Below are 23,268 nucleotides of genomic sequence, written 5' to 3'. Positions count from 1 at the left end.
CCAGATATAATTGTAAGCAAATCAGTACTGCATTCTAAGTTGTATACACTGTCTACTACGATCAAACTATAGACGGTCTGGAAAACCAATGAAGTATAAGGTATTTGTATACTTAGATAATTATCAAAGTAGGTATTTTAATTATGCCCACTTATTTATTTCTACATCTTTCACTCATTTGAGATATTTAGCGCTTCGGTAGTTCTGTACGTGATAAATACCAGTTTTCTTTGCTTGATTTGAACCAAAAAAAAGAAAAGAAGACAAAAATATAACTTATTTTACAACAACAGGATCCAGAAACTAGTGAAGCAGTGAAAGGTCAATTATTAGGTGATTGTTTGGAATCTATTTTCGAGTGTTTTGTTTTTCATGGGTATTGACAGCCTAATATAATTCTTATACAATATACCCCGATATATGACGTATTTAGGCACACTGCAGGGAGACACGTCCACTATAGAACAGATCGCTCTTATTTTGACAGACTTTCTCTCTGCAAAGAAATGAAACGAAAACAACACGAGGTTGACGTTTGAGAGATAATTTGAAAGGGAGGAGGGGTCGGGGGGGGGGGCTTGCCCGAGGGTAGGGGATTTAGGGGGACATGAGTGGATTAATTTGTACTGAAGGAGGGCACATTTTCAGAAAAACTTGAAAAGTGCCCCTATTTTGTATATATTACTGGTGCCTCTCTTTTAAGTGAAACGTAACCTTATTCCGTTTTGTCAAAAAAATAAATAAATAAAAAAGCATTACCGTTTGCTGAAAAGTTAAAAATCGTTAAAAATCTAGTTTTGTTGAAAATTATAGGAACAATGCAATTTGTGGCACGAAAGGCACAGAAAATTCATTTTATTAAACATTTTTCTGTTCAACACGTAATCAATTTTTGACGTTGTCGAACTTTCGTTGAAATCGAGCGCAGTTCAACTTGAACTTTGCATAGAATTGCTGACATACTAAAACATTCTCACCTGTCGATGGCACCCTTATCGTGATTGTAAGCTAATATTACAACCCAGGAAAAGTGGAACCGGGAAAGGTTGTGAAAATCTTCATAAATGCTCCTCTTCAAACATTGCAAGTTCTCCCTTCTTCTTTGACGATGAAAAGTCCGTTACCCCTTTTCCATTTCAAGAATTTCTTAAAGGATCTACAAACTTTCCTTAATTTGATTATGTGAAAAAAGGGGCCACGATGTCGAGAAATCAAAGACAAGAGTCGCTAAAAGTTGCGCTTTTGTTGAAAACAAAAAATGAGAAAAAGTTGTAATAAAAAGTTGCCGTGTTCATGTAAACAAAAACCCATCATTCATATTTGTACTAGAACTAGTGCACAGCGTGCATAGACGATCCATTTTATTGGGAAGCTTTGGTGTTTTCTCGTTTTGTTTAGACTTCCCATCAAATCGAAGTCACATGACATCCGAGCCACTCGACGTTTTTTCCCCTCCTCCCCCATTTCTTCGGAATGAACCCCTTTCCGGCCGCCTCTGATTCTACCATCCCTTAATTGGTTGAGACAGCCAGTCGGGACAATTTCCTAATGCTAACACCTCTCAAAACTGCACACCAATACTATGCTCTCAAAGCACTGGTATTGTCAGTACAAACAGTTTCTAACCTTGATCTGATAGAAACTTGATATTCATACTGCTCGTACTGACAATATGAGTGCAATGAAGCGGGACATGTCACTGCAGTATAGTAAAAAAAAACTGAACTGGGTGGTTGAGATTGAATCTCTTGATGCGCATGCGTAACAGAACACTCTCTTTCAGAACCGTGTATAGAGTCGAGACGGATGCTCTGTCCTTTTCCATTTATTTGTGGTCACTTGACTGACTCGATAAAAGGGGTCAAAATGGTACCGACCCTCGACCCTGTCACCCTCCCTACATATTTGCTACCCTCGATCTTTGTAAAGTCGTTGTATTTGCTGCCCTGGACAATGTACCCACGCAGTCAAGGGGGGACCGACCCCTGTGTCAGTCTATTATACATGATACCCTTGTAGGTTCTCTTTGCTACCCTAGATCGGTGTGAAAACGAATTTGATTCGCTGTTCAAAACACAATGTGTATAATACATATAATGTACGTGTTCATAAAACTGTAAGAAATGTCACTATGCCAATATATAAGTAACTTGGGTGGGTGTATTGGGAAGCATTTTTCCTAGTTGAACAGGTGTGCAGAGACTACAGGAAGTGTGTATGGTGTATGATCTCATTTACTAAGTGACGGAAAAACAGAAAATTAACAACAATGACTAGTAAGTTATTTATCGTAAGCTATTTCAACATTTTATTAGAATACCATTAAGTTTGAAATTATGTCATCGCTATTAATGTACGGATATAGGCCTATTTCAGGTGTAAATTTTCTATTAACGGTGGGAGAGAAACATATTCTCCAGCACTCCGCAGTGACAATTGAATTCCTATATATCTTTTTAGAAGTGTCAGCATTTGATCTTTACACGTTTCGTATATATTATAATAGTGAACTTGAAGCAAAGAGGTGTGTGATGTAAAAGATATACACTGACAATTTTTTTCCCGTTTTGTCTCCAATTAATATACAACAAATATTTACTTCAATTTTTGGATGCTATCAATATCATTTTACTCCAAGCATTTGTTTTATCGTTTGTTAACGCTACCTTATTGTGATAGATTAGAACTCTAATCCAAATACCAGGTCAAAAAAAATTAGGCCAAACAAAACCTTTTTGCTGCCATTATGCAACAGTGACGTCACATACATTTGTTTGAAGTTCACGTTCTGTGCAAACCTTGACAATTTCAACTAGCAATAATTATCTTAAACGTTATGTAGGATTTACATGCAACTTTCACCAAGAGGCTTAGAATAAGTGGGTCTTTTTGATTAGTTACAAATGAAGATTGCCCCTAGACTATTCATGTTAACTCTAGCCCCCCCCCCCCACCACCCCAGAACAAGTATTTCCGAATGTCAAATACTTGCCACACCTGTTAAAATTATAAAAAGAAAGACCACAAAAAAGATAATATAAAAAGACGAAAGAAGAAAAACAAGCTTACCGAGACCTTTATTAATAGTCTGCTTAAACACCCACTTGAGTTGAGGAATAATTTTCATAATTTTATTGGTTTAATTGATACAGCTTATGGATGCAAGCAAACTACAGTAACGTCGAATAATGTAGACCAAACTGTGTACAAACATCTTAGTACTGAGTTTGTATACTTTGGAGCATTTACAGACTATTAATAACCCAGGTCACAAAAATGAGTAGTTTTCACAAAGCGTCGCTCTGAATATTCATCACGGTTAAAAGTAAGCATATGCCTAGATAACAACTGTTGAGATTATTCACTCGCAAGTGTCATCGTCATCGTATATTATCGTCATAGTCATTGTCATCGTCATCGTTTTCGACATCGTCATCGTCAGCGTAATTTTCATCGTCATCGACATCGACATCGTCGTTCGATACCGTCACCGTAACGGTCATCTTCATCTTCATCTCATACGTCATTGTTATCGCCATCGTACTCGTCATTGTTATATCTATCGTCATCGCCATCGTCTTCGTCATCGTCATCGTCACCGTCACCGTAACTGTCATTCTCACCGTCATCTCATTCGTCATTGTTTTCGTCATCGTACTCGTCATTGTTTCCTCTATCGTCATCGCCATCGTCTTCGTCACCGTAACGGTCATTCTCACCGTCATACGTCATTGTTATCGCATCTCATACGTCATTGTTATCGCCATCGTACTCATCATTGTTATCATTATCGTCATCTTCATCCTCGTCATCATCATCATCATCATCATTGCTATATCTTTTATAGATGTCACATACGTCATATATCGCCAATTATCTCTGAACTTCTGAAGCGTCACCATAATCTGGGAGACTACACATTTGTTTTTATTTTTCTGTAACGTGAAGGTCTCCGAGACGGAATAGAGGCTACTGACCGTAAAATTGAAGAACTGTTCGGAAACGGAGACCTCCGTGCCATGAGTCAACTCTACACTGAAGACTGTAAGACTCTCCCAGCTGGGCATCCCATGGGACAAGGACGTGAAGGTGAGGATGGCATGAATTTTTCTTGTAGGTGGTTGAGGGAGGGGGTTGTGGGAGCAGGGCTTTTCCGTCGTTATAGTATATGAAAACCAAGAAACGGAATCGTTGAACGGTTCAAGTGATGCAAGAAACAATTTCAGTTCCTAGAAACAGCAAATGCTTTGTTTGTAAACTGTTATGATTACGTAAGCACCGTTACATATAATTATATGCTTACGTCAAGTAAAATTAAGCACTTATTCAATTTTTTAAAATAATCTTCATTGAATTTTGAGAAACTTAGAAAAGAAAAGAGCGTCTTAAGAGAGTCTCAATAACGAACAAGCTACGAAAACACAGCTAGACAATTATGTTTCTTTGCCCATGTTTCTGTTTATTAAATTTTATTAGGTCCTCGGCTTCGCTGTGCAACAAACCTTGAGTCAGGCTTGTATGTGTGTCTCAAAAAATATGTTTGTAATATTGTGCATTTGTTTTCAATCTTTAGGTAATACTAACAAGTTTATTTTCCTTTTTCGGTTTAATACCTTTCAGGAGCAGCTAAGGCTTTCCAGCATGTTTATGATAAAGGTATGAAGAAAGTCAAAATCGTAGAAGAGGAGATCGGCCCAGCTGGTGGTGATCTGGTCTACTCTAGAGGAGTCTACACCCTCTTCCGTGACGATGGCACTGTCGGGGATAAGGGGAAGTAAGTCACCTCACAGCTATAGTTATTTGACTTAGGTAACTCTTTAATGCATAACTAGTTCTGTTGACTGATGGAATCCCTTTCTGATGTGGTCTCGGGGGCTGTCGATAATATAGGGAAGCAAATCACTTCATAGCTAGTTCTGTTGACTGAGATACTCCTACCGTCACATTGGGTGCTGTCGAAATATAGGGAAGCAAATCACTTCATAGCTAGTTCTGTTGACTGAGATACTCCTACCGTCACATTGGGTGCTGTCGAAAATAGGGGAAGTAAATCACTTCATAGCTAGTTCTGTTGACTGAGATACTCCTACCGTCACATTGGGTGCTGTCGAAATATAGGGAAGCAAATCACTTCATAGCTAGTTCTGTTGACTGAGATACTCCTACCGTCACATTGGGTGCTGTCGAAATATAGGGAAGCAAATCACTTCATAGCTAGTTCTGTTGACTGAGATACTCCTACCGTCACATTGGGTGCTGTCGAAAATAGGGGAAGCAAATCACTTCATAGCTAGTTCTGTTGACTGAGATACTCCTACCGTCACATTGGGTGCTGTCGAAATATAGGGAAGCAAATCACTTCATAGCTAGTTCTGTTGACTGAGATACTCCTACCGTCACATTGGGTGCTGTCGAAATATAGGGAAGCAAATCACTTCATAGCTAGTTCTGTTGACTGAGATACTCCTACCGTCACATTGGGTGCTGTCGAAATATAGGGAAGCAAATCACTTCATAGCTAGTTCTGTTGACTGAGATACTCCTACCGTCACATTGGGTGCTGTCGAAAATAGGGGAAGCAAATCACTTCATAGCTAGTTCTGTTGACTGAGATACTCCTACCGTCACATTGGGTGCTGTCGAAATATAGGGAAGCAAATCACTTCATAGCTAGTTCTGTTGACTGAGATACTCCTACCGTCACATTGGGTGCTGTCGAAATATAGGGAAGCAAATCACTTCATAGCTAGTTCTGTTGACTGAGATACTCCTACCGTCACACTGGGTGCTGTCGAAATATAGGGAAGCAAATCACTTCATAGCTAGTTCTGTTGACTGAGATACTCCTACCGTCACATTGGGTGCTGTCGAAATATAGGGAAGCAAATCACTTCATAGCTAGTTCTGTTGACTGATATACTCCTACCGTCACATTGGGTGCTGTCGAAATATAGGGAAGCAAATCACTTCATAGCTAGTTCTGTTGACTGAGATACTCCTACCGTCACATTGGGTGCTGTCGAAATATAGGGAAGCAAATCACTTCATAGCTAGTTCTGTTGACTGAGATACTCCTACCGTCACATTGGGTGCTGTCAAAAATAGGGGAAGTAAATCACTTCATAGCTAGTTCTGCTGACTGAGATACTCCTACCGTCACATTGGGTGCTGTCGAAATATAGGGAAGCAAATCACTTCATAGCTAGTTCTGTTGACTGAGATACTCCTACCGTCACATTGGGTGCTGTCGAAATATAGGGAAGCAAATCACTTCATAGCTAGTTCTGTTGACTGAGATACTCCTACCGTCACATTGGGTGCTGTCGAAATATAGGGAAGCAAATCACTTCATAGCTAGTTCTGTTGACTGAGATACTCCTACCGTCACATTGGGTGCTGTCGAAATATAGGGAAGCAAATCACTTCATAGCTAGTTCTGTTGACTGAGATACTCCTACCGTCACATTGGGTGCTGTCGAAATATAGGGAAGCAAATCACTTCATAGCTAGTTCTGTTGACTGAGATACTCCTACCGTCACATTGGGTGCTGTCGAAAATAGGGGAAGTAAATCACTTCATAGCTAGTTCTGTTGACTGAGATACTCCTACCGTCACATTGGGTGCTGTCGAAATATAGGGAAGCAAATCACTTCATAGCTAGTTCTGTTGACTGAGATACTCCTACCGTCACATTGGGTGCTGTCGAAATATAGGGAAGCAAATCACTTCATAGCTAGTTCTGTTGACTGAGATACTCCTACCGTCACATTGGGTGCTGTCGAAATATAGGGAAGCAAATCACTTCATAGCTAGTTCTGTTGACTGAGATACTCCTACCGTCACATTGGGTGCTGTCGAAAATAGGGGAAGTAAATCACTTCATAGCTAGTTCTGTTGACTGAGATACTCCTACCGTCACATTGGGTGCTGTCGAAATATAGGGAAGCAAATCACTTCATAGCTAGTTCTGTTGACTGAGATACTCCTACCGTCACATTGGGTGCTGTCGAAAATAGGGGAAGTAAATCACTTCATAGCTAGTTCTGTTGACTGAGATACTCCTACCGTCACATTGGGTGCTGTCGAAATATAGGGAAGCAAATCACTTCATAGCTAGTTCTGTTGACTGAGATACTCCTACCGTCACATTGGGTGCTGTCGAAATATAGGGAAGCAAATCACTTCATAGCTAGTTCTGTTGACTGAGATACTCCTACCGTCACATTGGGTGCTGTCGAAATATAGGGAAGCAAATCACTTCATAGCTAGTTCTGTTGACTGAGATACTCCTACCGTCACATTGGGTGCTGTCGAAATATAGGGAAGCAAATCACTTCATAGCTAGTTCTGTTGACTGAGATACTCCTACCGTCACATTGGGTGCTGTCGAAAATAGGGGAAGTAAATCACTTCATAGCTAGTTCTGTTGACTGAGATACTCCTACCGTCACATTGGGTGCTGTCGAAATATAGGGAAGCAAATCACTTCATAGCTAGTTCTGTTGACTGAGATACTCCTACCGTCACATTGGGTGCTGTCGAAATATAGGGAAGCAAATCACTTCATAGCTAGTTCTGTTGACTGAGATACTCCTACCGTCACATTGGGTGCTGTCGAAATATAGGGAAGCAAATCACTTCATAGCTAGTTCTGTTGACTGAGATACTCCTACCGTCACATTGGGTGCTGTCGAAATATAGGGGTCGCGTTCTTGCTATTGTCTCGAGTGCTGTCGAATATAAGAGTATATAAGTCACTTTATAAATAGTTCTGTTGACTTAGGTATACCTTCCATGCAATGGCCTCGGATAATGTCAGAGATAAGGTTGAGTAAGTCATTTTTACAACCACTTCTGTTGACGTAGGTATCTCCCTGTATTACAAGCTCTGTTGACTGATGTACATCTTTCTGATATGCCCCGGTTGCTTTCGAAACTAAAGGGACGTAAATCACTTCATAGCTAGTTCTATTGATCTAGGGATCGAGTTCTTGCTATTGTCTCGAGTGCTGTCGAAAATAAGAGTATATAAGTCACTTTATAAATAGTTCTGTTGACTTAGGTATACCTTCCCTGCAATGGCTTCGGATAATATCAGAGATAAGGTTGAGTAAGTCATTTTTACAACCACTTCTGTTGACGTGATAACTCCTCTGCATAACTAGCTCTGTTGACTGATGTACATCTTTCTGATATGCCCCGGGTGCTTTCGAAACTAAAGGGACGTAAATCATTTCATAGCTAGTTCTGAGATACTCATGACATCACCTTGGGTGCTGTCAAAAATAGACGGCAGAAAGTCACTTTATAACTAGTTCTGTTGACTTAAGTATCCCTTTCTTGCTTAATGGCCTTTATTTGACAATGTTGATGTAATAGTTCAGAGAAAGTAAGCCTGCCAGACAATTAGTTACGTTGCTTTATCACTACGTTATAGGGAACTATCTATTCCTCTCTGTTTATTATTAATTCACGAAGAAAGCTCCTAATTGGTGTCCAAAACATATATTATGTTTGTTTTGAAAATTTTTACTTTGCGTTCGTCAGCTTAATAGGTACAAATGTTAATCTTGATGGTGACATTGTATGATGTATTCATGTTTTTCTACTCAGGGGCAGCATCATATAGTACAGAGTACAGTGGAGTGTTATGTCTACATAAGGTTTGCAGGCACCGCATTCTAGATTAGTGTTTGTAACGAAACTTACAGTCTGTGTAGTGTAGCTGTAAATCCGAAGAGTTATATTGCATTAAATAGAGTACATTAGAGTACATTAAGTAGAGTACATTAAGTAGAGTACAGGGTGGAAGTATTTGAGAAATATGGGCTTCACTTGATGAGGATAGTACCAGGGGTACGACCGGGGGTCTATTTTAAAGGGTTGCAGTATTTGAGGTTTGAGCTACGGTTATTGCGTGACTGTACTGGAGGTACGTGGTTTAGTTTGAGAGTGACAGAACGCAAGGAGTGGGTAGTCGCTTAATGATAATATTAAGAAGAGTGTGGAAGTCTATTTGGAGGTAGGCAGTATTAAAGGTATTCAGGTTTAGCTAGATGGTGGCTGTGCGTTCCATGTTGTGGTTTAGCTAGTTGATGGCAGTATTTGAGGTATTGAGGTTTTAGCTAGATGGTGGTTGTGCGTTCCGTATTGTGGTTAAACTTGTTGGTGGCAGTATTTGAGGTTTTGAGGTTTAGCTAGATGGTGGCTGTGCGTTCCATATTGTGGTTAAGCTTGTTGGTGGCAGTATCTGGGGTATTGCGGTTTAGCTAGATGGTGACTGTGCGTTCCATATTGTGGTTTAGCAAGTTGGGGGCAGTATTTGAGGTATTTTGGTTCAGTATGAGAATAATAATACTTGATGTATTGAAGCTTACCTTCAGCCTGACAGTACATGAAGTAGTATTGTGGCTGAGTTTGAGGCAGGCAGTAAGATACTTTAGGCTTGTCATTGACATAATATGTTGGTTGCATTTCGATTGGTGAAAAGTCTCACGACCAATGGAACGGTATGGTCAACTCGTCACATGACACTGCATGAGGGCTTTATTTTTTATCTAGTTAGGACAGCAAGTCCTCGTAAGATTCACCATTATAATTGTCCCTGTTAATTTATCTCATATTTCCCTACAGATTTATTGCCCTGTGGAAACGGATCAACGGTCAGATGTACATGTACATGGATATATTTAATTCCGACTCCCATTCTTAAATCGCCGAGTTCCCCTGGAGCACCTCTGTGTGGACACATCGACGGAGATCTCTCACTAATGGAGTATTTAGCATGTCCGAAGCACACGTTTTATTCAATTTGTAGCATCTATACTGTAGGACACAAACCCTTCGCTGTTTTGGCGAAGGGTTCAACAAACTTTATCGGGTTTTCACAATAATGCTATTTCAGTTTGTGTCTCCTTTAGCCTTTAGCCTTTAACCTTTCTTATCCTATTATTTTCATTTGATATCCCTCAATATCGCGTAACCTATCCGTGTCATTCGGCGACTTTGTGACGTGACGTCATAGCCTATAGTCTGTTTGAAATACTCGAAGAAGAGACTCTTTCGGGAAAGCAAGTTTTTACTTCTTCATTTCCGGATGAAAATTGTTTCTTTTCTTCAGCGTAATTCTCATAAAACAATAGAAAAACGGCAAAAATCTATCACCAGTCTTGTCATTACAAGGGAAGGTGTAACTGGTGTTCATTGATAAGCTAATGTTTTTCGAATTGGTTTCAAATATCATATGTTTTAAGGAATCGTTTTGGTTGTGAGAATACAAAATCATTGACTCACATAGCCTAAATTTTTTACCAGTAATGGCTTCTTTCCTTACCACGAAACCACTGTATATGTTTTGTATTGTGGTATAATATAACTCCACGGCTCCCCTATAGCTTCACGAACTATGTTCTCAATATGTATAACTGCACTTATAGCTTCCGCGTTTCAAAGTCAGAATTTAGCAACGGCAGTTTTAACTTACACAGGCTTCAACGAAGACAGCTAACATTGATACAGTAAAAAGAGAAAACATGTTATTATGAGGCTCTTTGCAAGAATTTTTCACAGATTTTCCCGGAATTATACAGTAATCTTTAAACATCTATTTACACTGCCATGAGGTTAAAACTATCTTCACTTTCGACTGCGTTTTGACTCGAGGCCTTTACACCTCTCATTTATCCCAGCCTGACCGAATCTGGACCACACTTAGTTGAAGAACCGAACTAAACCACAGTATACAAACTCAGCATTAAAAATAAACATACATTTGTACTCCTAGCTTTCCGAAATTTCTATACTCACCATCCTACTTACGTTTAGTATCAGATATTATACAGTTTATCGATACTCAGTGTATAGGTCTTCGTTTGACCTCAATGATCTCGCAGATTCCTGAAAGAAATTATTGATGATAATTTTTATTATTTTCTTGCTTTACATACCTGATATTCATTTCCTAATGTTCCCTTTATTGAAAAAAGGACAGTAAAGTGTTAAATCTGTCTTATTTTGCATGGAAACAGAGGAATGTAGTTATCTTCTTGAAATGTATTTTCAATTCCCAAACTGTCGATTTTGGAAATAAAAGGAACCCATCAAAGGAATTTCAAACAAACATTTATTGTTATCACAGTTGTTCAGTGAAATATCTTTTTATGCTTTGTTTCCTCCCTTAACAAAGTTAATGAATTAGTATTATTAATTTAATTATAACGCTATTGTATTCGATGGGACTCTACCGGTGACGTTCAGAAAATGACACTACGCCGTTGATTTTAATATGTTGATGCATACATTGTTACCGCCAAATTGCACACGTGTATAGTTAGTTCCATTCCCACAAGGTTGATTAATAATGGCAAAGAAAAAAAACGATATCATGGTTGAGCGCCTGAGGAACTGCCCCCCTAGGCCCTGCCCATGCCCTCTTTTCGTCCCGTAGGACCTGGCGAGGAGTTAGTTCCATTGATACCTTCTTAATAGGTTACACATCGGGTGTTTCAAATAGTTGGAAAACAGCCCTCAGCAGTATTTTCGTTTGGTCTGGTTCCGGTCTCGTACCCATCTCAGCACCTAGAGTCCTAGACAGTCTAGCCTGTATATGGATTTGTGAACCTAGTTTTGCAGTAGGAAGCTTGATTCGCAATGCAACACTGTATACACACATACGGACCTCATACACAAGTAACAATTTATTCTTGTTAATAAGCTGCTTTAAATTATCAATCGGATAAAGCAGACGCGCAGACAATCATACACGCAGACAATCAGGTGCGCAGCCTATCAGGCACGTGGCCTATCAGCCAATGAGACAGTCGCATACAATCGCAGACAACCGCAGACGCGCTCAGACGCTCAGAATACTTACGAATAGGATTAAACGATATGAATATATGTGGCTAAGAATGCTTACGAATAGGATTAAACTAAGAATAGCTGTGGCATAGAATACTTATGATTAAAATTAAACTATGATTATTTGTGGGTTAGAAAACTTACGAATAGGATTAAACTATGAATATCTGTGGCTTAAAATACTTATAAATATGATTAAACTATAAATATAGGCTATGTGGCTTAGAATACTTACGAATATACTTGAACTAAGAATATCTGTGACTTAGAATACTTACGAATTTACTTAAACTATGAATATCTGTGACTAAGAAAACTGACATATAGGATTAAACTATGAATATCACAGGTTAGAATACTCATCAATAGTATAAAACTATTAATATCTGAGGCTTAGAATACTTACGAATAAGAATAAACTATGAATAACGTGGCATAAAATAATTACGAATATGATCAAACTATGAATATCTGTGGCTTAGAATACTTATGATTAAAATTAAACTATGAATATTTGTGGCTTAGAAAACTTAAGAAAAGGATTAAACTATGAATATATGTGGGTTAGAATACTTATTAATAGGATTAATCTATGAATATCTGTGGCTTAGAATACTTACACAGTGGGTTAAACTATGAATATCTGTGGCTTAGAATACTTACACATGGGGTTAATTTATGAATATCTGTGGCTTAGAATACTTATCAATAGGATTAAACTATGAATATCTGTGGCTTAGAATACTTACACGGAATATCTGTGGCTTAGAATACTTACACAGGGGGTTAATCTATGAATATCTGTGGCTTAGAATACAAACTCAGGGGGTTATTCTATGAATATCTGTGGCTTAGAATACTTACACAGGGGGTTAATCTATAAATATCTGTGGCTTACAATACTTACACAGGGGGTTAATCTATGAATATCTGTGGCTTAGAATACTAACACAGGGGGTTAATCTATGAATATCTGTGGCTTAGAATACTAACACAAGGGGTTAATCTATGAATATCTGTGGCTTAGAATAATAACACAGGGGGTTAATCTATGAATATCTGTGGCTTAGAATACTTACACAGGAGGTTAATCTATGAATATCTGTGGCTTAGAATACTTACACAGGGGGTTAATCTATGAATATCTGTGGCTTAGAATACTTACACAAGGGGGTTAATCTATGAATATCTGTGGCTTAGAATACTTACAAATAAGATTAAGCTATGAATATCTGTGGCTTAGAATACTTATCAATAGGATTAAACTATGAATATTTGTGGCTTAGATTACTTACACAAGGGGGTTAATCTATGAATATCTGTGGCTTAGAATACTTATCAATAGGATTAAACTATGAATATCTGTGGCTTAGAATACTTACACATGGGTTAATCTATGAATATCTGTGGCTTAGAATAGTTGCGAATAGGATTAAACTATGAACACCTTCGGCTTAGAATACTTGCGAATAGGATTAAACTATGAATATCTGTGGCTTATTATACTTACAAAGGGGTTAATCTATGAATGTCTGTGTCTTAGAATACTTATCAATAGGATTAAACTATGAATATCTGTGGCTTAGAATACTTACACATGGGTTAATCTATGAATATCTGTGGCTTAGAATACTTACACATGGGGTTAATCTATGAATATCTATGGCTTAGAATACTTACACATGGGTTAATCTATGAATATCTGTGGCTTAGATTACTTACACAGGGGTTAATCTATGAATATCTGTGGCTTAGAATACTTACAAATAAGATTAAACTATGAATATCTGTGGCTTAGAATACTCACACATGGGGTTAATCTATGAATATCTGTGGCTTAGAATACTTACAAAGGGGGTTAATCTATGAATATCTGTGGCTTAGACTACTTACACAAGGGTTAATCTATGAATATCTGTGGCTTAGAATACTTACACACGGGGTTAATCTATGAATATCTGTGGCTTAGACTACTTACACAGGGAGTTAATCTATGAATATCTGTGGCTTAGAATACTTACACAGGGGTTAATCTATGAATATCTGTGGCTTAGAATACTTACAAAAAAGATTAATCTATGAATATCAGTGGCTTAGAATATTTACGAATAGGATTAAACTATGAACATCTTCGGCTTAGAATACTTGGGAATAGGATTAAACTATGAATATCTGTGGCTTATTATACTTACAAAGGGGGTTAATCTATGAATATCTGTGGCTTAGAATGCATACAAATAAGATTATGCTATGGATATCTGTGGCTTAGAATAGTTACGAATAGGATTAAACTATGAACACCTTCGGCTTAGAATACTTGCGAATAGGATTAAACTATGAATATCCGTGGCTTATCATACTTACACAGGGGTTAATCTATGAATATCTGTGGCTTAGAATACTTATACAGGGAGTTAATCTATGAATATCTGTGGCTTAGAATACTTACACATTTGCTTAATCTATGAATATCTGTGGCTTAGAATACTTACACATGAAGGTTAATCTATGAAATTCTGTGGCTTAGAATACTTACACAGGGGGTTAATCTATGAATATCTGTGGCTTAGAATACTTACACAGGGGAATAATATATGAATATCTGTGGCTTAGAATACTTACAAAGGGGGTTAATCTATGAATATCTGTGGCTTAGAATATATACAAATGAGATTAAGCTATGGATATCTGTGGCTTAGAATATTTACGAATAGGATTAAACTATGAACATCTTCGGCTTAGAATACTTGCGAATAGGATTAAACTATGAATATCTGTGGCTTATTATACTTACAAAGGGGGTAAATCTATGAAATATATGTGGCTTAGAATGCATACAAATAAGATTATGCTATGGATATCTGTGGCTTAGAATATTTACGAATAGGATTAAACTATGAACACCTTCGGCTTAGAATACTTGCGAATAGGATTAAACTATGAATATCTGTGGCTTATTATACTTACACAGGGGTTAATCTATGAATATCTGTGGCTTAGAATACTTATACAGGGAGTTAATCTATGAATATCTGTGGCTTAGAATACTTACACATTTGCTTAATCTATGAATATCTGTGGCTTAGAATACTTACACATGGGGGTTAATCTATGAAATTCTGTGGCTTAGAATACTTACACAGGGGGTTAATCTATGAATATCTGTGGCTTAGAATACTTACACAGGGGAATAATCTATGAATATCTGTGGCTTAGAATACTTACAAAGGGGGTTAATCTATGAATATCTGTGGCTTAGAATACATACAAATGAGATTAAGCTATGGATATCTGTGGCTTAGAATATTTACGAATAGGATTAAACTATGAACATCTTCGGCTTAGAATACTTGCGAATAGGATTAAACTATGAATATCTGTGGCTTATTATACTTACAAAGGGGGTTAATCTATGGATATCTGTGGCTTAGAATACATACAAATGAGATTAATCTATGGATATCTGTGGCTTAGAATATTTACGAATAGGATTAAACTATGAACATCTTCGGCTTAGAATACTTGCAAATAGGATTAAACTATGAATATCTGTGGCTTATTATACTTACACAGGGGGTTAATCTATGAATATCTGTGGCTAAGATTACTTATACAGGGGATAATCTATGAATATCTGTGGCTTAGAATACTTACACATGGGGGTTAATCTATGAAATTCTGTGGCTTAGAATACTTACACAGGGGGTTAATCTATGAATATCTGTGGCTTAGAATACTTACACAGGGGGTTAATCTATGAATATCTGTGGCTTAGAATACTTTCACAGGGGGTTAATCTATGAATATCTGTGGCTTGGAATACATACAAATGAGATTAAGCTATGGATATCTGTGGCTTAGAATATTTACGAATAGGATTAAACTATGAACACCTTCGGCTTAGAATACTTGCGAATAGGATTAAACTATGAATATCTGTGGCTTATTATACTTACAAAGGGGGTTAATCTATGAATATCTGTGGCTTAGAATACATACTAATAAGATTAAGCTATGGATATCTGTGGCTTAGAATACATACAAATGAGATTAAGCTATGGATATCTGTGGCTTAGAATATTTACGAATAGGATTAAACTATGAACATCTTCGGCTTAGAATACTTACAAAGGGGGTTAATCTATGAATATCTGTGGCTTAGATTACTTACAAAGTGGGTAATCTATGAATATCTGTGGCTTAGAATGCATACAAATAAGATTATGCTATGGATATCTGTGGCTTAGAATAGTTACGAATTGGATTAAACTATGAACAACTTCGGCTTAGAATACTTGCGAATAGGATTGAACTATGAATATCTGTGGCTTATTATACTTACAAAGGGGTTAATCTATGGATATCTGTGGCTTAGATTACTTAAAAAGGGGGTAATCTATGAATATCTGTGGCTTAGAATACATACAAATGAGATTAAGCTATGGATATCTGTGGCTTAGAATATTTACGAATAGGATTAAACTATGAATATCTGTGGCTTATTATACTTACAAAGGGGGTTAATCTATGAATATCTGTGGCTTAGAATACATACTAATAAGATTAAGCTATGGATATCTGTGGCTTAGAATACATACAAATGAGATTAAGCTATGGATATCTGTGGCTTAGAATATTTACGAATAGGATTAAACTATGAACATCTTCGGCTTAGAATACTTACAAAGGGGGTTAATCTATGAATATCTGTGGCTTAGATTACTTACAAAGGGGGTAATCTATGAATATCTGTGGCTAAGAATGCATACAAATAAGATTATGCTATGGATATCTGTGGCTTAGAATAGTTACGAATTGGATTAAACTATGAACAACTTCGGCTTAGAATACTTGCGAAAAGGATTAAACTATGAATATCTGTGGCTTATTATACTTACAAAGGGGTTAATCTATGAATATCTGTGGCTTAGATTACTTACAAAGGGGGTAATCTATGAATATCTGTGGCTTAGAATGCATACAAATAAGATTATGCTATGGATATCTGTGGCTTAGAATAGTTACAAATTGGATTAAACTATGAACAACTTCGGCTTAGAATACTTGCGAATAGGATTAAACTATGAATATCTGTGGCTTATTATACTTACAAAGGGGTTAATCTATGAATATCTGTGACTTAGATTACTTACACAGGGGGTTAATCTATGAATATCTGTGGCTTAGAATACTTACACAGGGGGTTAATCTATGAATATCTGTGGCTTAGAATACTTACACAGGGGGTTAATCTATGAATATCTGTGGCTTAGAATACATACAAATGAGATTAAGCTATGGATATCTGTGGCTTAGAATATTTACGAATAGGATTAAACTATGAACATCTTCGGCTTAGAATACTTGCGAATAGGATTAAACTATGAATATCTGTGGCTTATTATACTTACAAAGGGGGTTAATCTATGAATATCTGTGGCTTAGAATACATACAAATAAGATTAAGCTATGGATATCTGTGGCTTAGATTACTTACACAGGGGGTTAATCTATGAATATCTGTGGCTTAGAATACTTACACAGGGGGTTAATCTATGAATATCTGTGGCTTAGAATACTTACAAAGGGGTTAATCTATGAATATCTGTGGCTTAGAATACTTACACAGGGGGTTAATCTATGAATATCTGTGGCTTAGAATACTTACACAGGGGTTAATCTATGAATATCTGTGGCTTAGAATACTTACACAGGGGGTTAATCTATGAATATCTTTGGCTTAGAATACATACAAATAAGATTAAGCTATGGATATCTGTGGCTTAGAATAGTTACGAATAGGATTAAACTATGAACAACTTCGGCTTAGAATACTTGCGAATAGAATTAAACTATGAATATATGTGGCTTATTATACTTACAAAGGGGTTAATCTATGAATATCTGTGGCTTAGATTACTTACACAGTGGGTAATCTATGAATATCTGTGGCTTAGAATACTTACACAGGGGGTTAATCTATGAATATCTGTGGCTTAGAATACTTATCAATAGGATTAAGCTATGAATATCTGTGGCTTAGAATACTTACACAGGGGGTTAATCTATGAATATCTGTGTCTTATTATACTTACACAGGGGGTTAATCTATGAATATCTGTGGCTTAGAATACTTACACAGGGGGTTAATCTATGAATATCTGTGGCTTAGAATACTTACACATGAAGGTTAATCTATGAAATTCTGTGGCTTAGAATACTTACACAGGGGGTTAATCTATGAATATCTGTGGCTTAGAATACTTACACAGGGGAATAATATATGAATATCTGTGGCTTAGAATACTTACAAAGGGGGTTAATCTAGGAATATCTGTGGCTTAGAATACATACAAATGAGATTAAGCTATGGATATCTGTGGCTTAGAATATTTACGAATAGGATTAAACTATGAACATCTTCGGCTTAGAATACTTACAAAGGGGTTAATCTATGAATATCTGTGGCTTAGATTACTTACAAAGGGGGTAATCTATGAATATCTGTGGCTTAGAATACTTACACAGGGGTTTAATCTATGAATATCTGTGGCTTAGAATACATACAAATAAGATTAAGCTATGGATATCTGTGGCTTAGTATAGTTACGAATAGGATTAAACTATGAACACCTTCGGCTAAGAATACTTGCGAATATGATTAAACTATGAATATCTGTGGCTTATTATACTTACAAAGGGGTTAATCTATGAATATCTGTGACTTAGATTACTTACACAGGGGGTTAATCTATGAATATCTGTGGCTTAGAATACTTACACAGGGGGTTAATCTATGAATATCTGTGGCTTAGAATACTTACACAGGGGTTTAATCTATGAATATCTGTGGCTTAGAATACATACAAATGAGATTAAGCTATGGATATCTGTGGCTTAGAATATTTACGAATAGGATTAAACTATGAACATCTTCTTCTTAGAATACTTGCGAATAGGATTAAACTATGAATATCTGTGGCTTATTATACTTACAAAGGGGGTTAATCTATGAATATCTGTGGCTTAGAATACATACAAATAAGATTATGCTATGGATATCTGTGGCTTAGAATATTTACGAATAGGATTAAACTATGAACACCTTCGGCTTAGAATACTTGCAAATAGGATTAAACTATGAATATCTGTGGCTTATTATACTTACAAAGGGGTTTATCTATGAATATCTGTGGCTTAAATTACTTACACAGGGGGTAATCTATGAATATCTGTGGCTTAGAATACTTATCAATAGGATTAAACTATGAATATCTGTGGCTTATTATACTTACAAAGGGGTTAATCTATGAATATCTGTGGCTTAGAATACTTACACAGGGGGTTAATCTATGAATATCTGTGGCTTAGAATACTTATCAATAGGATTAAACTATGAATATCTGTGGCTCAGAATACTTACACATGGGTTAATCTATGAATATCTGTGGCTTTGAATACTTACACAGGGGGTTAATCTATGAATATCTGTGGCTTAAACTACTTACACAGGGGGTTAATCTATGAATATCTGTGGCTTAGAATACTTACAAAGGGGTTAATCTATGAATATCTGTGGCTTAGAATACTTACACAGGGGGTTAATCTATGAATATCTGTGGCTTAGAATACGTACAATTGAGCGTTAAGCTATGGATATCTGTGGCTTAGAATATTTACGAATAGGATTAAACTATGAACATCTTCGGCTTAGAATACTTGCGAATAGGATTAAACTATGAATATCTGTGGCTTATTATACTGACAAAGGGGGTTAATCTATGAATATCTGTGGCTTAGAATACATATAAATAAGATTAAGCTATGGATATCTGTGGCTTAGAATAGTTACGAATAGGATTAAACTATGAACACCTTCGGCTTAGAATACTTGCGAATAGGATTAAACTATGAATATCTGTGGCTTATTATACTTACAAAGGGGTTTATCTATGAAATTCTGTGGCTTAGAATACTTACACAGGGGGTTAATCTATGAATATCTGTGGCTTAGAATACTTACACAGGGGAATAATATATGAATATCTGTGGCTTAGAATACTTACAAAGGGGGTTAATCTAGGAATATCTGTGGCTTAGAATACATACAAATGAGATTAAGCTATGGATATCTGTGGCTTAGAATATTTACGAATAGGATTAAACTATGAACATCTTCGGCTTAGAATACTTACAAAGGGGTTAATCTATGAATATCTGTGGCTTAGATTACTTACAAAGGGGGTAATCTATGAATATCTGTGGCTTAGAATACTTACACAGGGGTTTAATCTATGAATATCTGTGGCTTAGAATACATACAAATAAGATTAAGCTATGGATATCTGTGGCTTAGTATAGTTACGAATAGGATTAAACTATGAACACCTTCGGCTAAGAATACTTGCGAATATGATTAAACTATGAATATCTGTGGCTTATTATACTTACAAAGGGGTTAATCTATGAATATCTGTGACTTAGATTACTTACACAGGGGGTTAATCTATGAATATCTGTGGCTTAGAATACTTACACAGGGGGTTAATCTATGAATATCTGTGGCTTAGAATACTTACACAGGGGTTTAATCTATGAATATCTGTGGCTTAGAATACATACAAATGAGATTAAGCTATGGATATCTGTGGCTTAGAATATTTACGAATAGGATTAAACTATGAACATCTTCTTCTTAGAATACTTGCGAATAGGATTAAACTATGAATATCTGTGGCTTATTATACTTACAAAGGGGGTTAATCTATGAATATCTGTGGCTTAGAATACATACAAATAAGATTATGCTATGGATATCTGTGGCTTAGAATATTTACGAATAGGATTAAACTATGAACACCTTCGGCTTAGAATACTTGCAAATAGGATTAAACTATGAATATCTGTGGCTTATTATACTTACAAAGGGGTTTATCTATGAATATCTGTGGCTTAAATTACTTACACAGGGGGTAATCTATGAATATCTGTGGCTTAGAATACTTATCAATAGGATTAAACTATGAATATCTGTGGCTTATTATACTTACAAAGGGGTTAATCTATGAATATCTGTGGCTTAGAATACTTACACAGGGGGTTAATCTATGAATATCTGTGGCTTAGAATACTTATCAATAGGATTAAACTATGAATATCTGTGGCTCAGAATACTTACACATGGGTTAATCTATGAATATCTGTGGCTTTGAATACTTACACAGGGGGTTAATCTATGAATATCTGTGGCTTAAACTACTTACACAGGGGGTTAATCTATGAATATCTGTGGCTTAGAATACTTACAAAGGGGTTAATCTATGAATATCTGTGGCTTAGAATACTTACACAGGGGGTTAATCTATGAATATCTGTGGCTTAGAATACGTACAATTGAGCGTTAAGCTATGGATATCTGTGGCTTAGAATATTTACGAATAGGATTAAACTATGAACATCTTCGGCTTAGAATACTTGCGAATAGGATTAAACTATGAATATCTGTGGCTTATTATACTTACAAAGGGGGTTAATCTATGAATATCTGTGGCTTAGAATACATATAAATAAGATTAAGCTATGGATATCTGTGGCTTAGAATAGTTACGAATAGGATTAAACTATGAACACCTTCGGCTTAGAATACTTGCGAATAGGATTAAACTATGAATATCTGTGGCTTATTATACTTACAAAGGGGTTTATCTATGAATATCTGTGGCTTAGAATACTTACACAGGGGGTAATCTATGAATATCTGTTGCTTAGAATACTTACACAGGGGCTAATCTATGAATATCTGTGGCTTAGAATACTTACACAGGGGGTTAATCCATGAATATCTGTGGCTTAGAATACTTACACAGGGGGTTAATCTATGAATATCTGTGGCTTAGAATATATACAAATGAGATTAAGCTATGGATATCTGTGGCTTAGAAAATTTACGAATAGGATTAAACTATGAATATCTGCGGCTTAGAACACTTGCGAATAGGATTAAACTATGAATATCTGTGGCTTATTATACTTACAAAGGGGGTTAATCTATGAATATCTGTGGCTTAGAATACATACAAATAAGATTAAGCTATGGATATCTGTGGCTTAGAATAGTTATGAATAGGATTAAACTATGAACACCTTCGGCTTAGAATACTTGCGAATAGGATTAAACTATGAATATCTGTGGCTTATTATACTTACAAAGGGTTTATCTATGAATATCTGTGGCTTAGATTACTTACACAGGGGGTAATCTATGAATATCTGTGGCTTAGAATTCTTACACAGGGGGTTAATCTATGAATATCTGTGGCTTAGAATACTTACACAGGGGGTTAATCTATGAATATCTGTGGCTTAGAATACATACACAGGGGGTTAATCTATGAATATCTGTGGCTTAGAATACATACAAATGAGATTAAGCTATGGATATATGTGGCTTAGAATATTTACGAATAGGATTAAACTATGAACATCTTCGGCTTAGAATACTTGCGAATAGGATTAAACTATGAATATCTGTGGCTTATTATACTTACAAAGGGGGTTAATCTATGAATATCTGTGGCTTAGAATACATACAAATAAGATTAAGCTATGGATATCTGTGGCTTAGAATAGTTACGAATAGGATTAAACTATGAACACCTTCGGCTTAGAATACTTGCGAATAGGATTAAACTATGAATATCTGTGGCTTATTATACTTACAAAGGGGTTTATCTATGAATATCTGTGGCTTAGATTACTTACACAGGGAGTAATCTATGAATATCTGTTGCTTAGAATACTTACACAGGGGGTTAATCTATGAATATCTGTGGCTTAGAATACTTACACAGGGGGTTAATCTATGAATATCTGTGGCTTAGAATACATACAAATGAGATTAAGCTATGGATATCTGTGGCTTAGAATATTTACGAATAGGATTAAACTATGAACATCTTCGGCTTAGAATACTTGCGAATAGGATTAAACTATGAATATCTGTGGCTTATTATACTTACAAAGGGGGTTAATCTTTGAATATCTGTGGCTTAGAATACATACAAATAAGATTAAGCTATGGATATCTGTGGCTTAGAATATTTACGAATAGGATTAAACTATGAACACCTTCGGCTTAGAATACTTGCGAATAGGATTAATCTATGAATATCTGTGGCTTATTATACTTACAAAGGGGTTTATCTATGAATATCTGTGGCTTATTATACTTACACAGGGGGTAATCTATGAATATCTGTGGCTTAGAATACTTACACAGGGGGTTAATCTATGAATATCTGTGGCTTAGAATACTTACACAGGGGGTTAATCTATGAATATCTGTGGCTTAGAATACTTACACAGGGGGTTAATCTATGAATATCTGTGGCTTAGAATACATACAAATG

At 36.3% G+C, this 23,268-nt stretch overlaps 1 protein-coding gene across 1 annotated transcript; it reads left to right on the top strand.

Moving 5' to 3' along the window:
- The first annotated feature begins 2,122 nt into the window (after positions 1 to 2,122).
- On the top strand, positions 2,123 to 11,114 carry LOC139982069 (uncharacterized). Its single transcript, XM_071994589.1, has 4 exons — positions 2,123 to 2,276; positions 3,949 to 4,089; positions 4,621 to 4,774; positions 9,635 to 11,114. Exons 1-4 carry the CDS (start codon positions 2,270 to 2,272, stop codon positions 9,711 to 9,713), a joined length of 381 nt encoding a protein of 126 aa, XP_071850690.1. The 5' UTR covers positions 2,123 to 2,269; the 3' UTR covers positions 9,714 to 11,114.
- Positions 11,115 to 23,268: the final 12,154 nt, after the last annotated feature.

This window comes from Apostichopus japonicus, chromosome 16 (assembly GCF_037975245.1).
Source record: "Apostichopus japonicus isolate 1M-3 chromosome 16, ASM3797524v1, whole genome shotgun sequence".
NCBI classification, from domain to species: domain Eukaryota; kingdom Metazoa; phylum Echinodermata; class Holothuroidea; order Aspidochirotida; family Stichopodidae; genus Apostichopus; species Apostichopus japonicus.
The sequence above is the reverse complement of the archived record's forward strand: the minus strand, read 5'-3'. Positions and strand labels throughout refer to the sequence as shown.

What these genes read in the sequence shown, in the direction of transcription:
- LOC139982069 (XM_071994589.1), top strand. An exon ending in CATGGGACAAGGACGTGAAG is followed by an intron (nt 4,090 to 4,620) that starts GTGAGGATGGCA and finishes AATACCTTTCAG; the next exon opens with GAGCAGCTAAGGCTTTCCAG. An exon ending in ACTGTCGGGGATAAGGGGAA is followed by an intron (nt 4,775 to 9,634) that starts GTAAGTCACCTC and finishes ATTTCCCTACAG; the next exon opens with ATTTATTGCCCTGTGGAAAC.